The sequence below is a fragment of the Mobula hypostoma genome, chromosome 3 (genome assembly GCF_963921235.1).
Source record: "Mobula hypostoma chromosome 3, sMobHyp1.1, whole genome shotgun sequence".
NCBI classification, from domain to species: domain Eukaryota; kingdom Metazoa; phylum Chordata; class Chondrichthyes; order Myliobatiformes; family Myliobatidae; genus Mobula; species Mobula hypostoma.
This window is the reverse complement of record NC_086099.1, coordinates 159,087,280-159,111,166: the sequence shown is the minus strand read 5'-3', so window position 1 is coordinate 159,111,166 and position 23,887 is coordinate 159,087,280. Positions and strand designations below refer to the sequence as shown.

The 23,887-nt window shown below is 39.6% G+C and overlaps 1 protein-coding gene across 5 annotated transcripts in view; it reads left to right on the top strand.

Annotated features, from left to right (window-relative positions):
- The window catches only part of LOC134344352 (adenylate cyclase type 1-like), a 279,148-nt gene extending 255,756 nt beyond the window's left edge, over window positions 1-23,392 (top strand). For 4 of the 5 annotated variants that reach the window (XM_063043992.1, XM_063043991.1, XM_063043994.1 and 1 more), the window contains 3 exons: window positions 16,026-16,140; window positions 18,486-18,610; window positions 20,813-23,392. In XM_063043992.1, coding sequence (XP_062900062.1) covers window positions 16,026-16,140; window positions 18,486-18,610; window positions 20,813-21,136 — 564 coding nt within the window. In that variant the 3' untranslated portion in view covers window positions 21,137-23,392. The remainder of the gene's footprint in view (window positions 1-16,025; window positions 16,141-18,485; window positions 18,611-20,812) is intronic. The other variant, XM_063043995.1, reaches the window with a different exon arrangement.
- Window positions 23,393-23,887: the final 495 nt, after the last annotated feature.

Sequence of the window (23,887 nt, the reverse complement as noted above, 5' to 3'; positions counted from 1 at the left end):
TAGAAGGTATGCACTTAAGGCGAGAAGGAATAATTTCAAAGGAAATGTGAAGGGCATTTTTGTTTTACACAGGGAGTGGTAGATGCCTGGTAAGCAGTGCTTGGGATAGTAGAGGCAGATACGTTAGAGACTTTTAAGAGCTATTTAGATAGGCACATGAATGTGAGGAAAATGGAAGGATATGGATGTTGTGAAAGTAGAGGAGATCAGTTTAGTGGGCTTTTTGATAATTAATTGGTTTGACACAACATTGTGGGCTGAATGGCCTGTTCCTGTGGTGTAGTGTTCTATGTTTATTTCACCTAAATATATTGCATCTGCTTTGTAACGAGCATCCACAAATAAACAGTACATTGTTTCTACTTGCTTTTTCATGACAAACACTATAGCGCTTCAGCAGTGATATCTTGTTTTCCATGACTTAATCTCTAGATTAGGGCCCAGATGACTGAGCAATATTGGCTGTCACTTTGACAAGTTGAAGTTCAGTTACAGTAAACAGCCATCTGCACTCAAAATCTTCACATTCTTGTTTCTTATTCAAAGAGTGATGCACATATTCTGTCAACCAAAGAATGTGATACATTTCAATAGGATACAATTTGTAAAATTGACTAGAAAAGAAGAGCTTATTTTGTGGAAATGCAATAATTGCGATAGTTTAATTGACATAACAGGTCTGATAACATAGTTTGTTCAGTGCCTTTATATGTTTTCTTTTAATTAATGCATCAATTTTAGTTTTTTTCTTTGACCTTACTCTGCTCCTGACTGGCTGAGCCATTCATTACATTCCCACCTGTTCATTGTCCTATTTGTTTTACATTAAATGTTATTTTCCCTACTCTACAAATTCTGACAAGGCTTTATTTAGTTTTTATATCCTTACCTCACCTTTTGCTTTGTGGCTCCATCATCAATTCTTGAAATGAGTTCTAATTATTTCTGGAAAACAGTATTGTTTTTATTGGCTGCAAACCATCTCGAAGGCCATTTTTTTCCAGTTACTTCAATTCAGACTTCAGAAAATTACTCTTTAACTTTGCCAAATTTACAAGGATCAACTTTCATACTCTCTTGTTCTGGAGCATAAAAAAAAATTAGTATTCTCCAGACTTCATCCAAATTGAAAGAAATATTTTTGAATAAGTTATAAATTTATTGTTAATATTTTACAATAGTTTAATATGCAATTGTTTAATAAGGGAAACTGATCCTTTATATATATTATCTTGAATATTAATAACTATCATCTTCAGCTGGAAGACACAATGTGGTTTTTGACAAAAACCAGAAGAGAAAATGTGAATCCAGAGAAGTTGCTTCGAGCTTCAAGTGTATTCTTTCTGAAAGATTAGGCATTATGCATTCTCTAATATATAAAAATAATCAGGGGAGCAAATAATCAGGGGCTTAGGTGGTAACAGGAAGAGGTGAGAGCGAGGCACCAACTCTTTTTTTCCCCTTGGCGAATCGGCCCTGACAGACACAAGAACAGCAGGGCTCACACAGCTAATGGTACGAGCTAACGGTTTAAAAAAGTTTGTGTGTTTGGCGAGGTAAAGTGGGTGAGTAGACTTATTTTTCCTTGTTTCATTCCTGTAGAATTAGGTAGCATGCCTGCAGGGTTAGTGCTTTGTTCAGAGTGTCAGATGTGGGAATCCTGGGAGACCTCCAGCCTCACTAATGGCCACATCTGCACCAGGTCCCCAGAGATCGTGTTAGGGACTTGGAGCTGCAGCTTGATGACCTACTGCTTATTAGGGAAAGTGAAGAGGTGACAGACAGAGCTACAGGGAGGCAGTCATCCCTAAGCTACAGGGGTCAGAAAACTGGGTGACTGTCTGAAGAGGGAAGGGAAATGCCGGGATACTGGAAAGTACCCCTGTGGCTGCCCCTCTCAGCAACAAGTATCTCGTTTTGGATGCTGTTGAGGGGGATGACCTGACAGGGGACGCCAATGGTGACCAGGTCTCTGGCACTGAGCCTGGTGCTGTTGTGCAGGAGGGAAGGAGGGAGAAGAGGAATGCGGTAGTCATAGGGGATTCCATAGTTAGGGGAACAGACAGGAGATTCTGTGAGCCTGATAGAGATACCCGCATGGTGTGTTGCCTCCCAGGTGCCAGGGTACGGGATGTCTCGGATCAGGTCCAGAATATTCTGAAGGGAGAGGGTGAGCAGCCAATTGTCTTGGTACGTGTTGGTACCAATGATATAGATAGGAAAAGGCAGGAGATCCTGAAGAGAGATTTCCGGGAGATAGGAAGGAAGCTGAGAAGCAGGACCTCCAGGGTAGTAATCTCAGGATTGCTACCTGTGCCACGTGCTAGCGAGGGCAAGAATAGTAGGATCAGGCAGATGAATGCGTGGCTGAGAGACTGGTGTAGGGGGCAGGGCTTCAGATTCTTGGATCATTGGGATCTCTTCTGGGGGAAGTATGACCTGTTCAAAAAGGACGAGCTACACCTGAACCCGAAGGGGACCAATATCCTGGCGGGAAGGTTTAATAGAGCTGTTAGGGAGGGTTTAAACTAATTTGGCAGGGGGATGGGAACTGGAATGATAGAGCGGAGGAAGGGGAAAACAGAAATAAATCTAAGATAGTGAGCAGTAACGATGTCAGGGAGGACAGGCAGGTGATGGGGCAAATTTACAGCCATTGGGATGAGTTGCAGTGCAATCAAAGCAAAAAGTACCAAATACTGGTCTTAAAGTGTTATACTTAAATGCACGCAGCATAAGGAATAAGGTGGATGATCTTGTCGTACAGCTACAGATTGGCAGGTATGATATTGTGGCCATCACTGAGACGTGGCTAAAGGATGCATGTCTCTGGGAGCTGAACGTCCAAGGATACACGGTGTATCGGAAGGATAGGCAGGTAGGCAGAGGGGGTGGCGTGGCTTTATTGGTAAGAAATGATATTAAATCATTAGAAAGAGGTGTCGTAGGATCGGAAGGTGCAGAATCTTTATGGGTTGAGCTAAGAAATCGCAGGGGTAAAAGGACCCTGATGCCAGTTATATACAGGCCTCCTAACAACTGCAGTGATATGGACTACAAACTACAACAGGAACTGGAAAAGGCTTGTCAGAAGGGCAGTGTTATGATAATTGTGGGGGATTTTAACATGCGAGTGGATTGGGAAAATCAGGTCGGCACTGGGTCTCAAGAGAGAGAATTTGTAGAATGTCTGCGAGATGGCTTTTTAGAACAGCTTGTTGTTGAGCCCACTAGGGCATCGGCGGTACTGGATTGGGTATTGTGTACTGAACCGGAGGTGATTAGAGAGATTGAGGTGAAGGAACCCCTAGAGGGCCGTGGCCATAACATGACTGAGTTCACTGTGAAATTAGAGAAAGAGAAGCCGAAATCTGATGTGTCAGTATTTCAGTGGAGTAAAGGAAATTACAGTGGCACGAGAAAGGAACTGGCCAATGTTGACTGGAAAGGGGCACTGGCGGGAAGGATGGCACAGCAGCAAGGAGTTTATGCAAGAAGTGAGGAAGGTGCAAGACAGGTATATTCCAAAAAAGGAGAAATTTTCGAATGGAAAAAGGATGCAACCGTGGCTGACAAGAGAAGTCAAAGCCAAGGTTAAAGCAAAGGAGAGGGCATACAAGGAAGCAAAAATTAGTGGGAAGACGGAGGATTGGGAAGTTTTTAAAAGCTTACAAAAGGAAACTAAGAAGGTCATTAAGAGGGGAAAGATGAACTATGAAAGGAAGCTAGCAAATAATATCAAAGAAGATATTAAAAGCTTTTTCAAGTATATAAAGAGTAAAAGACAGGTGAGAGTGGATATAGGACCAATAAAAAATGATGCTGGAGAAATTGTATGGGGGATAAGGGGATGGCAGAGGAATTGAACGAGTATTTTGCATGTCTTCACTGAGGAAGACATCAGCAGTATACTGGACACTCAAGGGTGTCGGGGAAGAGAAGTGTGCGCAGTCACAATTACGACAGAGAAAGTACTCAGGAAGCTGAATAATCTAACGGTAGATAAATCTCCCAGACCAGATGGAATGCACCCTCATGTTCTGAAGGAAATAGCTGTGGAGATTGCGGAGGCATTAGCAATGATCTTAGTCAATAGATTCTGGCATGGTTCCGAAGGACTGGAAGATTGCAAATGTCACTTCACTATTTAAGAAGGGGGCAAGGAAGCAAAAAGGAAATTATAGACCTGTTAACTTGACATTGGTAGTTGGGAAGTTGTTGGAGTCGATTGTCAAGGATGAGGTTACGGAGTACCTGGAGGGATATGAAAGATAGGCAGAACTCAACACAGTTTCCTTAAAAGAAAATCCTGCCTGACAAACCCATTGCAATTTTTTGAGGAAATTACCAGTAGGCTAGACAAGGGAAATGCAGTGGATGTTGTATATTTGGATTTTCAGAAGGCCTTTAACAAGCTGCCACACATGAGGCTGCTTAACAAGATAAGAGCCCATGGAATTATAGGAAAGTTACATACGTGGATAGAGCATTGGCTGATTGGCAGAAAATAGAGAGTGGGAATAAAGGGATCCTATTCTGGTTGGCTGCTGGTTACCAGTGGTTTTCCACAGGGGTCCGTGTTGGGGCCGCTTCTTTTTACATTGTACATCAACGATTTGGATTATGGAATAGATGGCTTTGTGGCTAAGTTTGCTGATGATACAAATATAGGTGGAGGAGCCGGTAGTGCTGAGGAAACAGAGTCTGCAGAGAGACTTGGATAGATTAGGAGAATGGGCAAAGAAGTGGCAAATGAAATACAATGTTGGAAAGTGTATGGTTATGCACTTTGGCAGAAGAAATAAATGGGCAGACTATTATTTAAATGGGGAGAGAATTCAAAGTTCTGAGATGCAATGGGACTTGGTGTCCTCATGCAGGATACACTTAAGGTTAACCTCCAGGTTGAGTCAGTGGTGAAGAAGACGAATGCAATGTTGGCATTCATTTCTAGAGGAATAGAGTATAGGAGCAGGGATGTGATGTTGAGGCTCTATAAGGCGCTGGTAAGACCTCACTTGGAGTACTGTGGGCAGTTTTGGGCTCCTTATTTAAGAAAGGATGTGCTGATGTTGGAGAGGGTTCAGAGAAGATTCACTAGAATGATTCCGGGAATGAGAGGATTAACATATGAGGAACGTTTGTCCGCTCTTGGACTGTATTCCTTGGAATTTAGAAGAATGAGGGGGGACCTCATCAAAACATTTCGAATATTGAAAGGCATGGACAGAGTGGATGTGGCAAAATTGTTTCCCATGGTGGAGGAATCTAGTACGAGAGGGCATGACGTAAGGATTGAAGGGTGCCCATTCAGAACAGAGATGCAAAGAAATTTTTTTTAGCCAGAGAGTGGTGAATCTATGGAATTTGTTGCCACGGGCGGCAGTGGATGCCAAGTCATTGGGTGTATTTAAGTCAGAGATTGATAGGTATCTGAGTAACCAGGGCATCAAAGGTTATGGTGAGAAGGTGGGGGAGTGGGACTAAATGGGAGAATGGATCAGCTCATGATAAAATGGCGGAGCAGACTCGATGGGCTGAATGGCTGACTTCTGCTCCTTTGTCTTATGTCTTATGTCTATGTCTAATCATAAAAAGGCATTCAGAAGTACCGTGAATGTTTCCTCTCAATCTAATTAAGAGAAACTTATTACTGTTATTATTATTACTTTAACTTCTCAGCTGAACAGTTGCATTCTACTGCTACTAATTCTGTTGCCTAACAAACACTTGCTTTTACATAGCTTTCTTTAATTTTAATTTCAACACCTATCATGATTACATCTACTCAACATTTTATTTCTCCTGAAGTGCCTTTGTATATTCCTACTATAATCTCGGTCTATTTTTTTCTCAGTTGACACAGTAGCACAGGTTGCCTTGGTTTAAAAAAAAGAACTGTTGCCTCATAGCTCGAGTGGCCTTGGTAAAACAAATCTGACTTTTGGTGTTGTCTGCATGGAGTTTGCATATTCTTCCTATAACCATGTGGGGTTCCTTCAGCTGCTCCAGTTTCCTCCCACATTCTTAAAAAAGTATGTAGGTTGTTAGGTTGATTGTCAGTGTAAATTGCTTTAGTGTGTAGATGAGTGGTAGAATCTGAAAGGGCCAGTTGATGAAACTGTGGAGGGAACAGAATGGTTTTGGACAGGATTCCCAACCTTGGGTCCATGGACTCTTTGGTAAATAGTCAGGGTCCATGGCATAAAAAAGGTTGGGAACTCCTGGGTTAAAGTTATGTGAAAATTATAGAAAGAACAGCATTTTTTTTAAAAGTAAAGTCCATTGCATATCAAAGTGATCATGTCATTGCAATATGAGGTAGTGATTCAGATTGCGTAGGTTGGTTCAAGCGCTAAATGACTGAAGGGAAGTAGCTGTGCTTGAACCAGGTGCTGTGTGACTTCAGGTTTCTGAAGGAGGGATGTGGCTGTGATGTATTGGGCTGAGTCCACTACTTCTCTGCAGTTTCTTTCGTTCCTGTGAATCTGCTTTGTTATATCTGACCATGATGCAACCAGTCAGGATACTTTCAACAGTACATTCATAGAAGCTTGTTAGAGTAATTATTGAAATGCTGAACCTCATTAATCTAAGAAAATAAATCCAGATGTGCCTTCCTTGTGATTGCATCGAAGTTCTCAGCCCAAGGCAGGTCGTCCAATTTGTTAATGACCAGGAATTTAATGTTGTTCAGTCTGTTCCATGTTGATCTCCCAATGTGGACTAGCACATATTGGCCCTCCTTTTTCTTCCTGAAGTCAAAAATCAGCTTTTTAGTTTTACTGAGCTAATTGAGAGGCACCACTCAACCATATGTCTCATCTAACTTCTGTATACTGATTCATCACCACCTATGATTTGCCTAATAACAATGGTGTCCTAGGTGAATTTGTAAATGGCCTTGGAGCTGTGCTTAGCCACAGAGTCATGTACTGTATGTATAGAGAGTAGAGTAGGAACGTTCACACAACCTTGAGGTGTAGCTGTGTCAGTTATCAGCATCGAAGAGATGTTGTTACCAATTTAATTATATTGGCTGGTTTACAAAGGCAGTGAGAAGAGTCCATGGATTCGAACGTCTTCTTCCTATATAAAGCAGCAAGTGAAGAGCAAAGGAAGAAATGCATTCAAATGGGATTCAGAATTTTCTTCAAAGAATTCTTTAATTGTTATTCTCATGGACCTCCTCCTCCTCCCGGAGCTTTGATGCTAGATCCAAGTTCTTATTGAAAGAAAGTACTAGCTCAAGTGATCTCAAAACTTTGAATTGCAACCTCAATAATAAGTACCAGTAGTTAATTTAACTGGCACTCAGCCATGACCAACAACAACCTGCTTTGCAGTTTTCATGCCATAAAATTATCCGTACTAACTTTGTAGGAACCTTTATCAAGATTTAAAGTTGCCCATCCTTATTAACTGTTATAGATAGTATAACTGGCACTCAGAACCTCTGTATGACCTCTTCTAGTTCATTTTGGATCCCTTTATCAACACAGGCAATGCGTTTATTTATTTATTGATTGATACAGCACAGAACAGGCCCTTCCGGCACATCGAGGCATGTCAACCAGCAACCCTCAATTGAACCCTAGCCTAATCATGGGACAACTGACAATGACTGATTAACCTACTAACCGGTATGTCTTTGGACTGTGGGTGGAAACTGGAGCACCCGGACAAAACTCACATGGTCATGGGAAGAATGTACAAACTCCTGACAGACAGCAGCAGAAAGAGCCAAAGAGGAATTTCATTTTAAGGCTACAACTTGGAGATTTCTTTGCATTTAAGGTAAAATTGGGCTACTAGTTCACCATGACAAGGATAATTGATTGAGCTAGCAGCAAAGGTGTGAGATTGATGACCTGAATTACAGTATAAGAACCAGTCAGAAAATAGTTTTCACCATGCATCCATACAGTACAATAGAGGTTTTGACAATATAGATTTAAACAATGGAGCCAAACTTGGCAGTCAGTGTTTGAAGGAACATTGAACATTATACAACATAAATCCATGCAAACAATATATTAGTGAATATGCGAACAGATTCCTTCACAAGAAAATAGAAGTAGATAGGGTTAATTGACTCAAATGTAATTTTCTTTCAGAAAGTAATAGTTTGGGACATGGCATATGAGTAAATAGAGACATGGAATTGGTCAAATGCAGTGTGATTGTGAGGAAAATATTAGCTTTTACAATAGTTCCCAAGGCCCTTCTACATTCCTCATCTGTGTCTGATGTACCGTATACCAGTTGTTTGAGATTGATTACTATGATTTGTCAACAACAGATTAAATTGGTGACTAGGATGGCAGAAGGCTAATCAGTTGTACTTTTCTTCACCTATTGTTTTCTGTGTTGCTAAGGGCAATTACAACTCATGCATAACATCATTTGCACAACAAAATTATTGCTAGTTATTTTATAAGGGAATTATTAACCATAAATGATATAAGGAGACATGGAAGCAGTTGCCAAAGGCATGATCAAAAAGTTTGATTTTAAAAAGCAATTTATACAAGTAAGCATGCTAAAACTTTAATGCTGCAATGCCAGTATTTAGAGAATTAGCAACTAAAAACGTAGAACTAATGATGGAATTACTAAATCCAGTGTTAATCAAGAGGTCAGAACTTGAGGAGCATAGTTTCTCAGAGGGCAATAAAGCCAATAAATATCTCTGAGCTATGGAGTACTGAATCCATGAAAGAGACTTGGTAACAAGGTACAGATTATTTAACAACCAGCCTGTTCTTTAGCCAGGCGATAATGATGGCGATCAGTTTGGGAAGAAACAAAACGAAAGGGATTCTCTTTGGAAAAATCTAGACCCATGTGCACATTAAATAGTTGGAAATCTGAATAACTACAGGATATCAGATGAAAGCTTTGACCCTTTAAAGGGCTGTTATGTGTGTTACCTTTAGGGTTTGTGGCATGCATTGATTGAATATCCAGCTGCACTAAATTGCTAAACTGGCATAACAATGACCATAAGAGCCTTACTGTTGGGTCTAGTTCAATGTAACTAATTGATGGATGTTGCTGGTACAGAGCACAATTGGTTAGCATTATATACTATATTTGTTTAAAGCTGGTTCATTTGACATGATTCTTGAGAACCTACTAAAATATATCAGCAAGTTTAGAAAAAAGATCTGAACTGTGTAGATTTGGAACAATACATCTCCATTTGTTTCAGTAAGGGAACATTGTTCCAGGTTCCGTCTCCTACTCAACAGCACTGCTTGTTTGGAAAGGACAGGTTCAGTTTTGGTTGAGACACCCACAGAGACAAAATAGTATACAGAAGTTGGTTGGACTGCACATTTAAAGGATTGTGTATTATTCTCATCTGCATATTACAAAATGAGATGGAAGCAATGGAGAAATAAAAAAATGATCTTCTCGGATATTATCAGAACTATGAGTGTGTAACTATTGGAAAAGCTCAAACAGTGCTATAAAATGTGACTTCTTTTCTTGAAGATGTAAAGATAATCTGCTATTAGTCTCTAAAAATACAAATGGTTGAACAGGACCAATGTAGTGAAAATGTTTCCATTTGGAGGAAGAGCCATAAAAATAAAGGAGGCAAAACTAACTTCGCTGAGTAATTCAGGAGAAATAAATGGTGAGAATGTGGGATTCTTTCATAAAGAACAATTGAGGTTATTATCACCAAAACATTGAGGGGTCCTAGATAAGTGCATGAGGGAAAATGAAACTTTTGAAGAGAAGTAAGTTAGGAGGAGGGTTGTAAAGATTATAAGGTTAGACTAGTGCCTTGTAGGCAACATGGTCTATTTCTGAACTATAAAGTACAATGCTTACACGAATGTTTCCTTTTTTATATATAGAACTGTACACTAACAAGAAGCACTCTAGCAAAATAAATGCAATAAGAAACATTTGGCTTCAAAGTAATTGGTTATTTAATTCTAGTCTAAGTGTCTCTTCAGCTGAGAGCCCTGCCAAAGTATCTGAGATTCAACGAGGCCCCTGAACTTCCTGAAAATGGGAGCAGCCCCAGGCCATCATGTATTAACGTTAATTATCTTTTTCTCTTTATAGTCTAAGTCCATAGCTGCACTTGAAAAAGACATTAACAGTTCAATCCTATAATGGAAATAAGGACTTTGTTAAAGTAATTATGCCTAGACTTGGAACAGTGTCACTAGTCATTTTATTTATGGGATGTTATGTTGCTGGTAAAGTAATTTACACAGTCAATAATTTGACATAGTCATAAAGAAAGATATAGCGTTTCGAGATAAAGACGTGAAAGTAAAGTTGGGAGTGGGTGCATCATTGTCCTTCAACTGAGTGGTTTCAAAACCACTTAAGAGGGCTGTTATGTATCAGTCATATGGTGCTAAACCAAAATCATGCATAAACAACATAAGTTAAGGAATGGAGGTTTCCTTCCCTATTAATGAACAAAAAAAAATCATACCAATCTTATCTTTATGTATTGAGGTCTTTGTTTTCTCTTCATTTGTGAGAGATGATATTTATTATTCATTCCAAATTTCCTTTGTGAAGTAATTATGCATTCCCATGAACTGTTGCCATCTTTTGGTGAAGGTGCTCATACAATGCCAAAAGAAGTTCTAGGATTTTATTGCAGCCACAATAATTTTTTTAGATTTTAGAAGTCTGCAGAATATTACAGACCTTTTGGCCCACAATGTTGTGTCGACCATTAAACCTACTCTAGAAACTGTTGAGAATTTCCCTACCGCATAGCCCTCTATTTAAGGGCTCCCCAACCTTTCTTGCACCGCGGACCGGTTTAATATTGACAATATTCTTGTGGACCGGCCGACTCGGGGTAGGGGGTCTGGTGTTAAACACAACTGGAATATAGGTGATAAGTCAACTATAAGTTACTTATAAGTGGCTAATACACTCAATTTCATTTCTAAAAGGGTTTATCTTACAAATTTGATATTAAACACACAGCACATATTTTCCTCGCATAAACATAGTGATAAGTCAATTATAACAGTGGTCCTCAACCTTCGGGCCGTGGACCGATACATTGCCACGAAGAATGCAGTGGTGGCCGGAATGCACCCAGCACACCTTTAAGAAAAAAGCCGAAATAAACAAGCTAATTAATTAGGTGCCACCCGGCACGTAATTGTCGGCCCAGATCAGAGGCAACACAATCGGCAATCACCTCTGATCTGGGCTGACATTTACATGCCCGGCGCTTTCCTGGCTATCTCAGGATATTTAGCCTTGACTTTGATCCAGAATGCCGGCAGAGATGTTATGTCAAACATACTTTTCAGCCCACCATTATCTGCAAGCTCGAGGAGTTGATCTTTTTCCCGTGCTGACATGGATGATTCACCGGGGACATTCACAAATGGGTCATGGACCCATTACTTTGCACGTCTTGGGTCATTTGCATCTTGGGTCACTGATGACCTCACGTGTATAAGGACCTCGCGTACGTTCAAGTTCAACAGTGGGCGTGACAGGGAATGAGGGAAGGTGCAGCTGACTGATATCGTTTCATATTGCCAAATCATATCGTTTCCTCGCGGCCCGGTAGCACGTGCTTTGCGGCCCAGTACCGGTCCGTGGCCCGGTGGTTGGGGATCACTGCTTTATTTTGCTAAGCTCCATATACCTATCTAAGGGTCTCTTAAAAAAAAACCTATTGTAACTGCCTCCACCACCATCGCTAGCAGTGCATTCCATGCACCCACCACTTTGTGTAAAAAAAACTTAGCTCTGATGTCCCCCTTGTATCTACTTCCAAACACCTTAAAACTATGCCCCCTTGTGTTAGCCATTTCAGCCTTGTGAAAAAGCCTCTGGCTATCCACAAAATCAATGCCTCCCATCATCTGATACACCTCGATCAGGTCACCTTTCATCCTCTGTCGCTCCAAGGAGAAAAGGCCAAGTTCACTCAACCCATTCTCATAAGACACACTCTCCATTCCAGGCAACATCCTTGGAAATCTCCTCTACAGTTCCACATCCTTCCTCTAGTGAGATGACCAGAACTGAACACAGTACTCCAAATGGGGTCTAACTAAGGTCTTACATAGCTGTAACAATACCTCACAGCTCTTGAAATCAATCCCACGTATGATGAATGCCATCACACCATATACCTTCTTAGCAACACTTAGCTTTGAGTGCCGTATAGACACGGATCACAAGATCTTGCTGGTCCTGCACACTGCCAAGAGGCTAATCTTTAATATTATATTTGGTCTTCAAATTTGACCTACCAAAATGAACCACTTCACACTTATCTGGGTTGATGTCCATCTGCCACTTCTCAGCCCAGTTCTGCATCCTATCAATGTAGCGCTGTAATCTCTGAAAGCCCTTCAGCCTATCCAAAACACTCTCAACTTTTGTGTCATCAGCAAACTTACTAACTCACCCTTCTACTTCCTCATCCAGGTCATTTATAAAAATCACAAAGAAGTGGAGTTCCAGAATAGATCCCTGCAGAACACCACTGGTCACCGACCTCCATGCAGAATACAAACCATCCACAACCACCCTTTGCCTTCTGTGGTCAAGCCAATTCTGGATCCACAATGCAAGGTCTCCTTAGGTCCTATGTCTCCTTACTTTCTGATTGAGCCTTGCATGGGGAACCTTATCAAATGCCTTAATGAAATCCATATACACTACATCCACTGCTCTACCTTCATCAATGTGTTTTGTTACATCCTGAACAAATTCATCAAGCTCATAAGGCATGACCTGCTCCTGACAAAACCATGCTGACTATCGCTATTCAGGTTGTATCTCTCCAAATACTCATAAATCCTGCCTCAGGATCTTCTCCAAAACAACTTGCCTATCACTGAAGTAAGACTCACTGGTCTATAATTTCTTGAGTTATCTGTACTCCCTTTCTTGAACAAGTGAACAACATTTGCAACATTCCATTCCTCCGGTACTTCTCCTGACACTACTGATGATGCTAAGGTCATCGCCACAGGCTCAGAAACCTCCTCGCTCACTTTCCACAGTAGACTACGGTATATCTTGTCTGGTCCCAGTGACTTATCTAACTTAGTACCTTTCAAAAACTCCAGCACATCCTCTTGTTTAATGTCTATACACTTAAGCATTTCAGTCCACTCTAAGTCATTCCCACAATTGCCAAGGTCTTTTTCACTGGTGAATACTGAAACAAAGTATTTATTAAGTACCTCCACTACCTCCTCCGGCTCCATGCACGTGTTTCCACTGTGGCTCCTGATTGGTCCTATTCTCACATGGCTCATCCTCTCGCTCTTCACATACTTTTTGAATGCCTTGGTGTTTTCCTTAATCCTGCTCGTCAAGGCCTTCTCATGGCCCCTTCTAGTTCTCCTAATTTTATTCTTGAGCTCCTTCCAGGCACCCTTGTAATTTTCTGGAGCTCTAATAGTACCTAGTTTCTTGAACCTTTCGTAAGCTTTCCTTTTCTTCTTAACTAGATATTCTACATGCTTTGTACACCATGGTTCTTTTACCCTACCATCCTTCCCCTGCCTCAATGGAACATACCTATGCAGAATGCCATGCAAACATTCCCTGAACATTTGCCACACTTCTGCTGTGCATTTCTCTGAGAACAGTTTATGTTCCCGAGTTCCTGCCTATTAATATCATATTTCCCCCTACCCCAAATAAATGTTTTCCTAAATTGTCTTTTCCTATCCCTCTCCAGCACTATGGTATTGGAAATTAGAGTTGTGATCACTACCTCCAGAATGCTCTCCCACTGAGAGATCTGACACCTGACCAGGTTCATTTCCTAGTATGAGATCAAATACAGCCTCTCCTCTAGTTGGCTCATCTACATGTTGCTTCAGGAATCCTTGCTGAACACACCTAACAAACTCCACCCCATCTAAACCCCTTCCACTAAAGAGATGCCAGTCAATATTAGGAAAGTTAAAATCACCCATCAGAGCAGCCCTATTATTATTGCACCATTCCAGAATCTGCCTCCCTATTTGCTCCTCAATGTCTCTGTTACAATTGGGGGACTATGAAAAACACCCAGTAGAGTTATTGACCCCTTCCTGTTTCTGACTTCCACGCACAGTGACTTAATAGACAATCCCTCCATGACTTCCTCCTTTTCTGCAGCCATGGCACTATCCCTGATTAACAATGCCACTCCCCCAGCACTTCTGCCTCCCTCCCTCCCTCCCATTTTTGAAACATCTAAATCCTGGCACACTCAGCAGCCATTCCTGCCCCGAGTCATTCAAGTCTTTGTAGTGGCCATAATGTCATAGTTCCATGTATTGATCCATGCTCTAAGTTCATCCGCCTTGTTTATGAAGGTAATATGTGAACATTATGAAGATAATATGCGACTTTGAGGAAACTTCAGGTGGTGTTGTTCCCATGTCGTTGTGTTTAAAAGTGGTGTGGACAACAGGTTTAGGAGACATAGTTGAAGAAATAGTGCGGGCTTCTGGACTACTAATCTGGCAGTATCACAGTTATAATACCCTACCTCATTCCTCTCATTTTCTAAAGCTATTCTAAACAACCTGAGCAATCTAAGTCCACCGATACTTGAAAGTTCAGAGGATTGTTAGAGGGCTTATGTTTATTCAAACACAGGAACACACATTGAAAGGCTTTTGCACTCAAAATCAATTCAGGGATTGACACCAATCAATTACTGGCAAAACTACACTGAGGCAGGGACAGATGTGATGAATCTCTGCCCTCCTTGTCCTATTTGGTAGGCAAAGGAAAAGAATATTAATTGACCAGAACACAAGTTAATTGTGAACATGAACAAACCATCATTTCCCTCTTCATCATTGATTAATGTAATGGCTAAGGACTTGTGCCTTAAAAAAATATGGAGGGTTAGAAATCCTATAGCACCAAGTGTAGTGAAGCACCAATATTAGTTTTGGTGACGGGTCACATGAAAATTTAATTTAACCAAGATACCAAGCCTTCCTGGTTGCATCTTCCACGTTTTCCTTCATTCTTTGAGGTATGATGATGTACCTAAAAGAAGCCTCCAGGAATATTTAAGACTTGCATTGAGCCTGGAGATTAGGAAAGAAAAAGAGGATTGGAGCTTGGATTCAAGACATAACTGAGAATGGGTGTCAGGTTTGAGTCAATGCTTTAGGCAGGATTCAGAGGAGGGAGTCCGCATTAATGACGGAAATGTGGATTGGATATTAGATAAAGGAAACAGTGGTGATCAGAGATCTGAGGACAAATCAGACAATTGGGTCATATGAGCAGTATATGCATGGGCAATTGGCATGGTTCAGTAGAATGGTTGGAGAAGTGATGGAGCAGTGTGCTGAAGAAGAGGGAACTTGTCAGAGCATGTTTCTGTGTTAGGGCTCTGCCAGAGTGCAGTACATTTAAAATCTGGCAGTTCTGTCAGTATCCAATGACAGACATAATTTCATAGTAATACAATCTAATATCTTAATCAGCACTTCTTTACCGCAAAAAGACACCATTTTACAGGAAAATCATTGCAGTTGCGTATAAGAAATTTGTGATTGGATTAAATCAGATTAAGTCTCTGGAGTGATGAAATTTTACCCAGAAACCATTTAAATCATATTCTCCCTGGGAAATATTTGATTTTCCATTTGTAATGGATTAACTAAAGCAGTATTATGTTTGTGACTTTCTATGGCAAGCTATTTAAAAAGATAGTTGGGTCAGAATCCTTAATATGGTACTTACTGGGTCCTGATTCTGAGAAAATCTTTCTCTCAAACTTATTGTGACCATAAGTCAACATGGCAATTAAAGAAATTAACTACACTGACTGTGTTGCATGCGTATCCCCTTTTACCAAACTCAAACTACCACACAAAAGCAAATTAATATTATGATAGCCCTTCATACCACATGGAATGCACCTGAATATCAACATTCAACATATACTACATCCAATATCATCAACTCCAATTCCAACAAGTAAATGTTAACCACTTTTGATAATATTTCTTCATCTCTTTTTCAAACTGCAGGCAAAAAGATCAATATATTCCCATCTGAGTACTCTGGCAGAATTTGCAATAGAAATGTTTGATGTTCTAGATGAAATCAACTATCAGTCATACAATGACTTTGTCTTGAGAGTTGGTAAGCAGTTGACTTATTATTACATTTGGTAATCTTACTTTCTAATTAAGCTAATAATTTTATGTATCCTAAGTTCTAAGATACATTGTGCCTAAAGTATGTTTATATAAACTCAAATGTGCTTATCTGAAATGTTGGCGCTCAATTACACAGTATTTTCAATAAGGCTTTGAAAATGCATCTGTTTAACACAATATTAAATTTCATATAATTTTATGGTCCACCTATATCCTTGAAATATAACACAAAGAATCTATAGTTGTGGATCATTCCCTATAAGTGGTGGAGGGCTGTTGCTTCATCAGGATTCCTACTACAGACTACTCGGCAATGACATAAGGACATGTGCTTTTTTATGTGGGTGTTCATCTATGTGCCTGTGTATGTATGCTGAGTGAAGACTGTTAAGCTTATCTAGTGCCCATGATGATCAAATAAAATGGCTAGAACTTGCTGGCATGATGTCTTTTGTGGGTATAAAAGAAGCATCTTATCAATTAATCTGTGCATCACCCTGTGCTGAATATGTAGCATTCTTTCATTAGATAGATGCATTCCTTAAACATCCTTCCAACTCATTAATGAAGGTAGAGCCGTAGATGTGGTGTATATAGATTTCAGCCAGGAATTTGATAAGGTACCCCATGCAAGGCTTATTGAGAAAGTAAGGAGGCAAGGGATCCAAAGGGACATTGCTTTGTGGATCCAGAATTGACTTGCCCACAGAAGGCAAAGAATGGTTGTAGACGGGTCATATTCTGCATGGAGGTTGGTGACCAGTGGTGTGCCTCGGAGATCTGTTCTGGGACCCCTACTCTTTGTGATTTTTATAAATGACCTGGATGAGGAAGTGGAGGGATGGGTTTGTAAATTTGCTGATGACACATAGGTTGGGGATGTTGTGGATAGTGTGGAGGGCTGTTAGAGATTACAGTGGGTCATCGATAGGATGCAAAACTGGGTTGAGACGTGGCAGATGAAGTTCAACCCAGATAAGTGTCAGGTGGTTCATTTTGATAGGTCAAATATGAGCGTAGAATATAGTATGAATGGTAAGACTTTTAGCGATGTGGAGGATCAGAGGGATCTTGGGGTCCGAGTCCATAGGACACTCAAAGCTGCTGCTCAGGTTGACTCTGTGGTTAAGAAGGCATACGGTGTGTTGGCCTTCATCAACCATGGGATTGAGTTTAAGAGCCGAGAGGTAACGTACAGCTATATAGGACCCTGGTCAGACCCCACTTGGAGTACTGTGCTCAGTTCTGGTCACCTCACTACAGGAAGGATGTGTATGCTGTAGAGAGAGTTCAGAGGAGATTTACAAGGATGCTGCCTGGATTGGGGAGCATGCCTTATGAAAATAGGTTGAGTGAACTTGGCCTTTTTTCCTTGGAGTGACGGAGGATGAGAGGTGACCTGATAGAGGTGTATAAGATGATAAGAGGCATTGATTGTGTGGATAGTCAGAGGATTATTCCCAGGGCTGAAATGGCTAACACGAGAGGGCACAGTTTTAAAGTGCTTGAAAGTAGGTACAGAGATGTCAGGGGTAAGTTTTTTTTTTATGCAGAGGGTGGTGAGTGTGTGGAGCGGGCTACCAGCGACAGTGATGGAGGCAGATACAATAGTGTCTGTTAAGAGACTCCTGGATAGGGACATAGAGCTTAGAAAAATAGAGGGCTATGGGTAACCCTAGGTAATTTCTGAAGTATGTATATGTTCGGCAGAGCATTGTGGGCCGAAGGGCCTGTATTGTGCTGTAGGCTTTCTATGTTTTCCATCCATGGTGTGATCCAATGGTATGTAAATAGTTATTATTTATGTAAAAGCTCTTTAAAGTGCTCATGCTCCTCAGAGACAAAAACTGCAAGTCATAGTCATAATCAATAAAGTATGACTATGACTATGACTTGCAGATTTTGTCTCTGAATTCATTGAGACTAATGGGCAGCATGTTTTTTCTTTTTCTTCTTCCATAGCACTCCTTTGTTTCTGCTGCTGCTGGAAAAGCATTAAAGATAGGAAAAGAGAAGCTGAGAGAAGAGGATAGGATATTCAGAGGAGGTCATTAGTAGCTGATTTCTGAGCTTATCTTCTCCCAAATGAGGCAGGATGCTCTTGACCATTGTTACTGATTGTAGAATTTTATTTTTTTTTACTATAAATTTCACTAAATATATCGGTCAAGGATAAAATGACAAAAGAAATTAGTTGAGTAATCTGAATTTGCAGGAGCTATTTTCATTTGCTCCTTTCCTTTGACTTATGTTTTTTTTCACTATTTGTAAGACTGTGATCAAAGATCAATTTTGAAATCACCACCACATTTTATTTCCTTTATATAGGAATAAATGTTGGACCTGTAGTGGCGGGTGTGATTGGAGCAAGAAGACCACAGTACGACATATGGGGAAACACGGTAAACGTTGCCAGCAGAATGGATAGCACAGGCGTTCAAGGCAAAATACAAGTTAGTTATTTGTTCTTTCACAATACTTCAGGAGATACTGATCTCAACAACCTAAAATATATTGGCATACAATTTTTAATTTCTTACTCATTAAATTATTATTCATCTTACTAATTGTTCTCTAAAAACATTTTAAAAAATAGGAACGGAAATAAGCCCTCTGACACTTCGAGTTTGCTTTGTCATTTGGTAGGATTATGGCTTTGTTTACTTTCTCATCAAACCTGTACACTTCTTCAAGCACCACAAACCCTGTCAACCTCAGCTATGAACAAATGCAGTGAAAGAACATCTGTAGTCCCCAGGGTAGAAAGGTCCAATGCTAAAGATAAATGAAAAAAAGTTCCCTATCCTCAGCTCCTGAGAATATGCTCATTACTTTTTGAATCCAGAATGGAAGAAAGATCCTCTCAGATGCATTCTGTTGATTTCTTTCTGACAGATTGGTTTATCTCAACAAGGTCACTTCATCTAAACAGAAATAATTGCAAGCCACGGTTATTAAGCTAACCTCATAGGACCACCCCTTCATCCTGGAATATATTTTTATTTTGTTTGCTTATCTATATATTTCAATTATTGAAATATCTGCATTATATACTATATATTCTCTTGCATCTTTGGTTGTTGTAACTTGTTATTGTACATACAGCGTAAGAATATAAAGTTATACCTGCAGGCTAATTGCTGGTTGCTAGGAAACAACAAGATCATTGACTTCAACTGAACTGAATCTTGGAGGTGGCATGCAGGGCATAGTTGCAATTACATTACAAATTAACCTCCACTGACCAGGAATGAATATCCAGGGCAAGTCCATCTCTCCTTCATAATTATTTACTCACTCCATAATGCAATGATGTTCATTATATTGTTCTAAATTACTCTCCTTAACCAAGTCATCACAGCAGCCTAGCTGCCCTGAATTCAAATCATCATATGTTTTACCTCCCTGTATTAACTTAACTTTAACCTGCTGAGAAGGGAATCTTTTCAGATGTTTATTTGCTGAGGTTATTTAAGACAGAGATTGATCATTTATTAGATGGTAAAGAAGTCAAGGATTACAAGGTAAGTGCAGGAACAACATACAGCAATGATCAGACAACAAACTACAAATCTCCTAATTCATCCATGGCTTTTAGTTTGGGTATCTCCAATACATTTGAAGGCACACACTCAGCCTCACAGGTCTTGATAAAGTTGGTGACAACTGTGGTGTATTTGTTCAGATATCTAAGAGAAACTCTTAGACAGACACATGGATGATTGCAAAATGGAGGGTTATGTAGGAAAGAAGGGTTAGATAGTTCTTGTAGGAGGTGAAAAGGTCAGCACAACATTGTGGGGTGAGGAGCCTGTACTGTTCTGTAATGTTCTATGTCTATCTGTGCCTGCTACTTTTGAACTACCCAACCCTAAGGAAAAATATATGACCGTCCACCTTATCCATATTCTCATAATTTTATGAACTACAATGATGCCAGCAGTCATTCTCCTGCATTCCAGTGAATAAAGATTTAGCATGGCCAACCTCTCCGGTAACTCAGGCTTTCTGGTGCAGGCAGCATCCTCGTTAATCTCTTCTGCACTCTTTCCACCTTGACAATGGTTTTCCTATAACAGGGTGACCTGAACTGTACACAAATCTCCAAGTGACTTGTATATTTGCAACATAATGCCCCTACTCTGAAATCCGATGCCCTGTTTGATGAAGGTGAGCATGCAAATCACTTTAACTCCCTTTCTGCTTGTGTAGCTGTTTTCAGTGAACTGTGCACTAGCACTCCCAGGTCCCTCTGTGCCACAACACTTGCCTATGGCCTACCAGTCCTACCCCAGTTTGACTGTCTGAAATGCATCACCTCACACTTTTCTAAGTTGAAATCCATTTGCTACTCCTCAGCCCATCTCTCTAACCATCAAGATCTCTTTGCAATTCATTATAACCTGCTTCATTATCAACAAGACCCCCTTATTTACTATCATCAGCAAAGTGAACCGTGTATATTCATACCTAAGTCATTTACATATGGTAAATAATGAATTTAACTTCAGTTCAAGCTTCAGCAAATGTCCAGTATAACCCTCTGACCAGCATCCACTATGTGTGTATCTGAAATGTTAACTGCTTATAGGTGTTTTAAGTTCTTGAGGAGAGGGGAATATGACTTAAGAGTCTTTCTAACAACCAATCTCCAGGTAACAGAAGATGTCCATCGAATACTCAACAAGTGCAACTTTGAGTTTGTCTGTCGTGGCAAAGTCAGTGTTAAAGGAAAAGGAGAAATGCTGACGTATTTCCTTGAAGGAAAAGTGAATACTAATCCACAAGCAAGTTCAACAAATTTAGGGAGAAAAATATTTTCACATGGAAGAGCAAAACTAGGGACCAGCTGTCCCTCAGTGTCATCAGTGGCCAGTTTCACAGTAAAGGCAGGACTTGGGACACTTCACGCTGCTACAATGCAAACAAATCAACCTGTGCATTGTATTCCACCCATACCTGTTGTTGAAGAAGCATAATGAATGTTGGCACAAAAATGAAGTCTGCCTTTTGAGCTGTTCAATGGGAGAAGATCAGTTAATATTGACAGCGTGCACTGATCATGCAAGAAGATTCAGATGTTTGGAAGTCCAGCACAGAAAAGAAGAACGTCTTCCTAGAACAGTCACCAGGATTATATAGGCCATCTGCCACCAGAATTGCTGCGATTGAAACCAAAGGCTAAAGATTTGGGTCGTGTGAGAAATGTTGCTTGGACTGGCACATTAAGGGCTAACTACCTGTTAGAAGCAGCAAAGAACTACATTTCTGGCATAGAAAATTATCTTTTTAAGTGAAATGATGAATTTTAGAAGCCTGAATAACTTATGACTAGAATTTGTACATTATACCATTTCTGTTTGTTTTCTAAATGTACAAAAAACATACTACCATATGACTTTAAGTTACAAAGTAAGTACTTTTTACTTCAGCTGCCAATAGACATATCCACACATTATTAAATTATCCATTAAATATTGCCTTATTTATTTTTTGTTTCATTTGTTTCATACTTTCCATGTCAGCCTTTCTCATACCATTCTCTGCAAGAATTTATGGTACTGTATATATTCTCTGTAAATAATTAATGATTATACAGTATGGATTGTGTATGATATTTATAAAAGCACATGTCAGGTGACTAATTAATTTTTATAACAAAGTTTTATTTATGTACGCATGACTGTTGACACAATTTTAAAAACTGCTATTCTTCTTTTGTTGGCCTCCACAACTGATATTAAAACCTATCAAATATCAAAGATAGAGAACTCCCATTGATTATAGATAATCTTTGTCAAAAGATACAGAATTTTACAGCATTTATTGAATGGTGAAAGCCTTTCTCTTGCATTTTGTCCCCATAACTATTACTCAGTAGCAATAACATCAACTATAAGAATATGTATAGTGTATTCTGTCAGAGAAAAGGGGATGTTATTAAATTCATTCTGTACTATTGATTCTAATATTTTCACAACCTAATCTGTGTGAACATTATATAATGAAGATAACAACTTTGCATGTGGGAAAGGCAGGTTGAGCACTGTAAAAATTTTCAAGCATTGTGGCCTCTGTATTTAAGTCCAATATTTTACAACCATTAATTTTATGCTGTGTCACATGACAAAAAAACATTGCTATGAGTTTCATTTAAAAAAAGAACTGCAGCAAGCTTGCTAATTTTCCACATTTAAATACGGGTCTATTTTTATGTGCATATTGAATATTGTAAGATATCTTTCACTCCCTTTTGGAACTGCAAGAATTAACTTAAGAATCCAATATTTGTCTGAACTTTAATGTTAAAAGTGGATAATATTCATGGAAATGTTAAATGTGAATGTAAATTTCTAATTATAACTTTTTATACTAAGTGTTTGCACTATTATAATTTCTTTTGGGTCTTATGAAAAAGTAAAAAAAATGTTTTAAAAATTCATCCTTTTCTCAGAGCATTTGTAAATATGTATTATGGTATTTTGTTTAAAATTTGCAACGTATAATGCTGTACCAGAGAATTTCTCACACTTTAGGTTCAAAATTTGAAATATTTGGGTAATCAACAAGTCATCTTCTGCTATATCCCATGCTAAACATTTCCAGCAAGGGTCATCACTGCAGATGGAGAAAATCTCTTTTGTAAATGTTTCTGTATTTGTTAAACAAACAATTGTAGAATTTTGAGCAATTACTTCAGTCTAGCAATTGTTTTAAAAGTGACAACCTATAATTTAATATCTTGGAGTGAGAAATCTGGCTTGTTAACCCACAAACTATGGGAACTGTTTTCAGATCAAAAAGGTGCCTTTTGTTCTAATATCCAATGTGTGGGATGTCACATTGGAGACAGAAGCAATGCATGTGTACAACATTGCTACATATATGCTGAATGAGTGAATTGTAACACTAACCATACTGCAATTTAGGTTCTGTATCATTGTGTTAAATTTCAATCCTCGAGGCCAGGCTCCATTTTGTATGACTAAAATTATATTAAATTAAATATGCATTACAAAGCAAAGTGAAATCATCTTCAGTTTTTAGTTGGCTTATCTATATCCAGAAACTATTATCCACTGTGCCACAGGGGCAAGTGGGTCTGTGGGGACCTGATGGCAGGCAGATACAATACGTTCAAGTAACAGCTTTGAACCAATGATGCCAGCAGCCCAGAGAACCACATCGGGTCAGTAGTTCTACTAGCAATTAATGAGTTGAAATTGTGTCTGTGCAACTACATATCAACTAAATAAAAGCATGCACATGAGAGATTGCTTTATTGGTGTATTCACATTGCAGCAAGCAAGGGAGAGAGAGTGAAAGAGAGAGAACAATACGTATGCACAAACAACAGATCAATAGTAGTGCTAAGATCCATACATTTCACCATCCCCCTTTAGGTTAATGCAACATAAAACTGTATATGTACAAAATATTCAGTTTCCCTTTCATAAACCCATATTCCAAATAAACGTGCTTTCACAATAGATACCCGGTTCTTGTAGCTATCCTACCGGGTATCTGCTTGTTTTCTTGGCAATCACGCACTGGGACTTCCTGTCCAATCGCAAAGTTCTTTGCTCATTCTCTTGGCGTCTGACTGAACTGCTTATTCTGTACTTTCCTCCAGAGGTCTGGTTTCAGGAGGTCTATGAGAGATCACAGATGAAGACTATTGCAGGTATTTGACTTCTTGTTTCATGAACAGAGTTCTGATGCACAGAAAG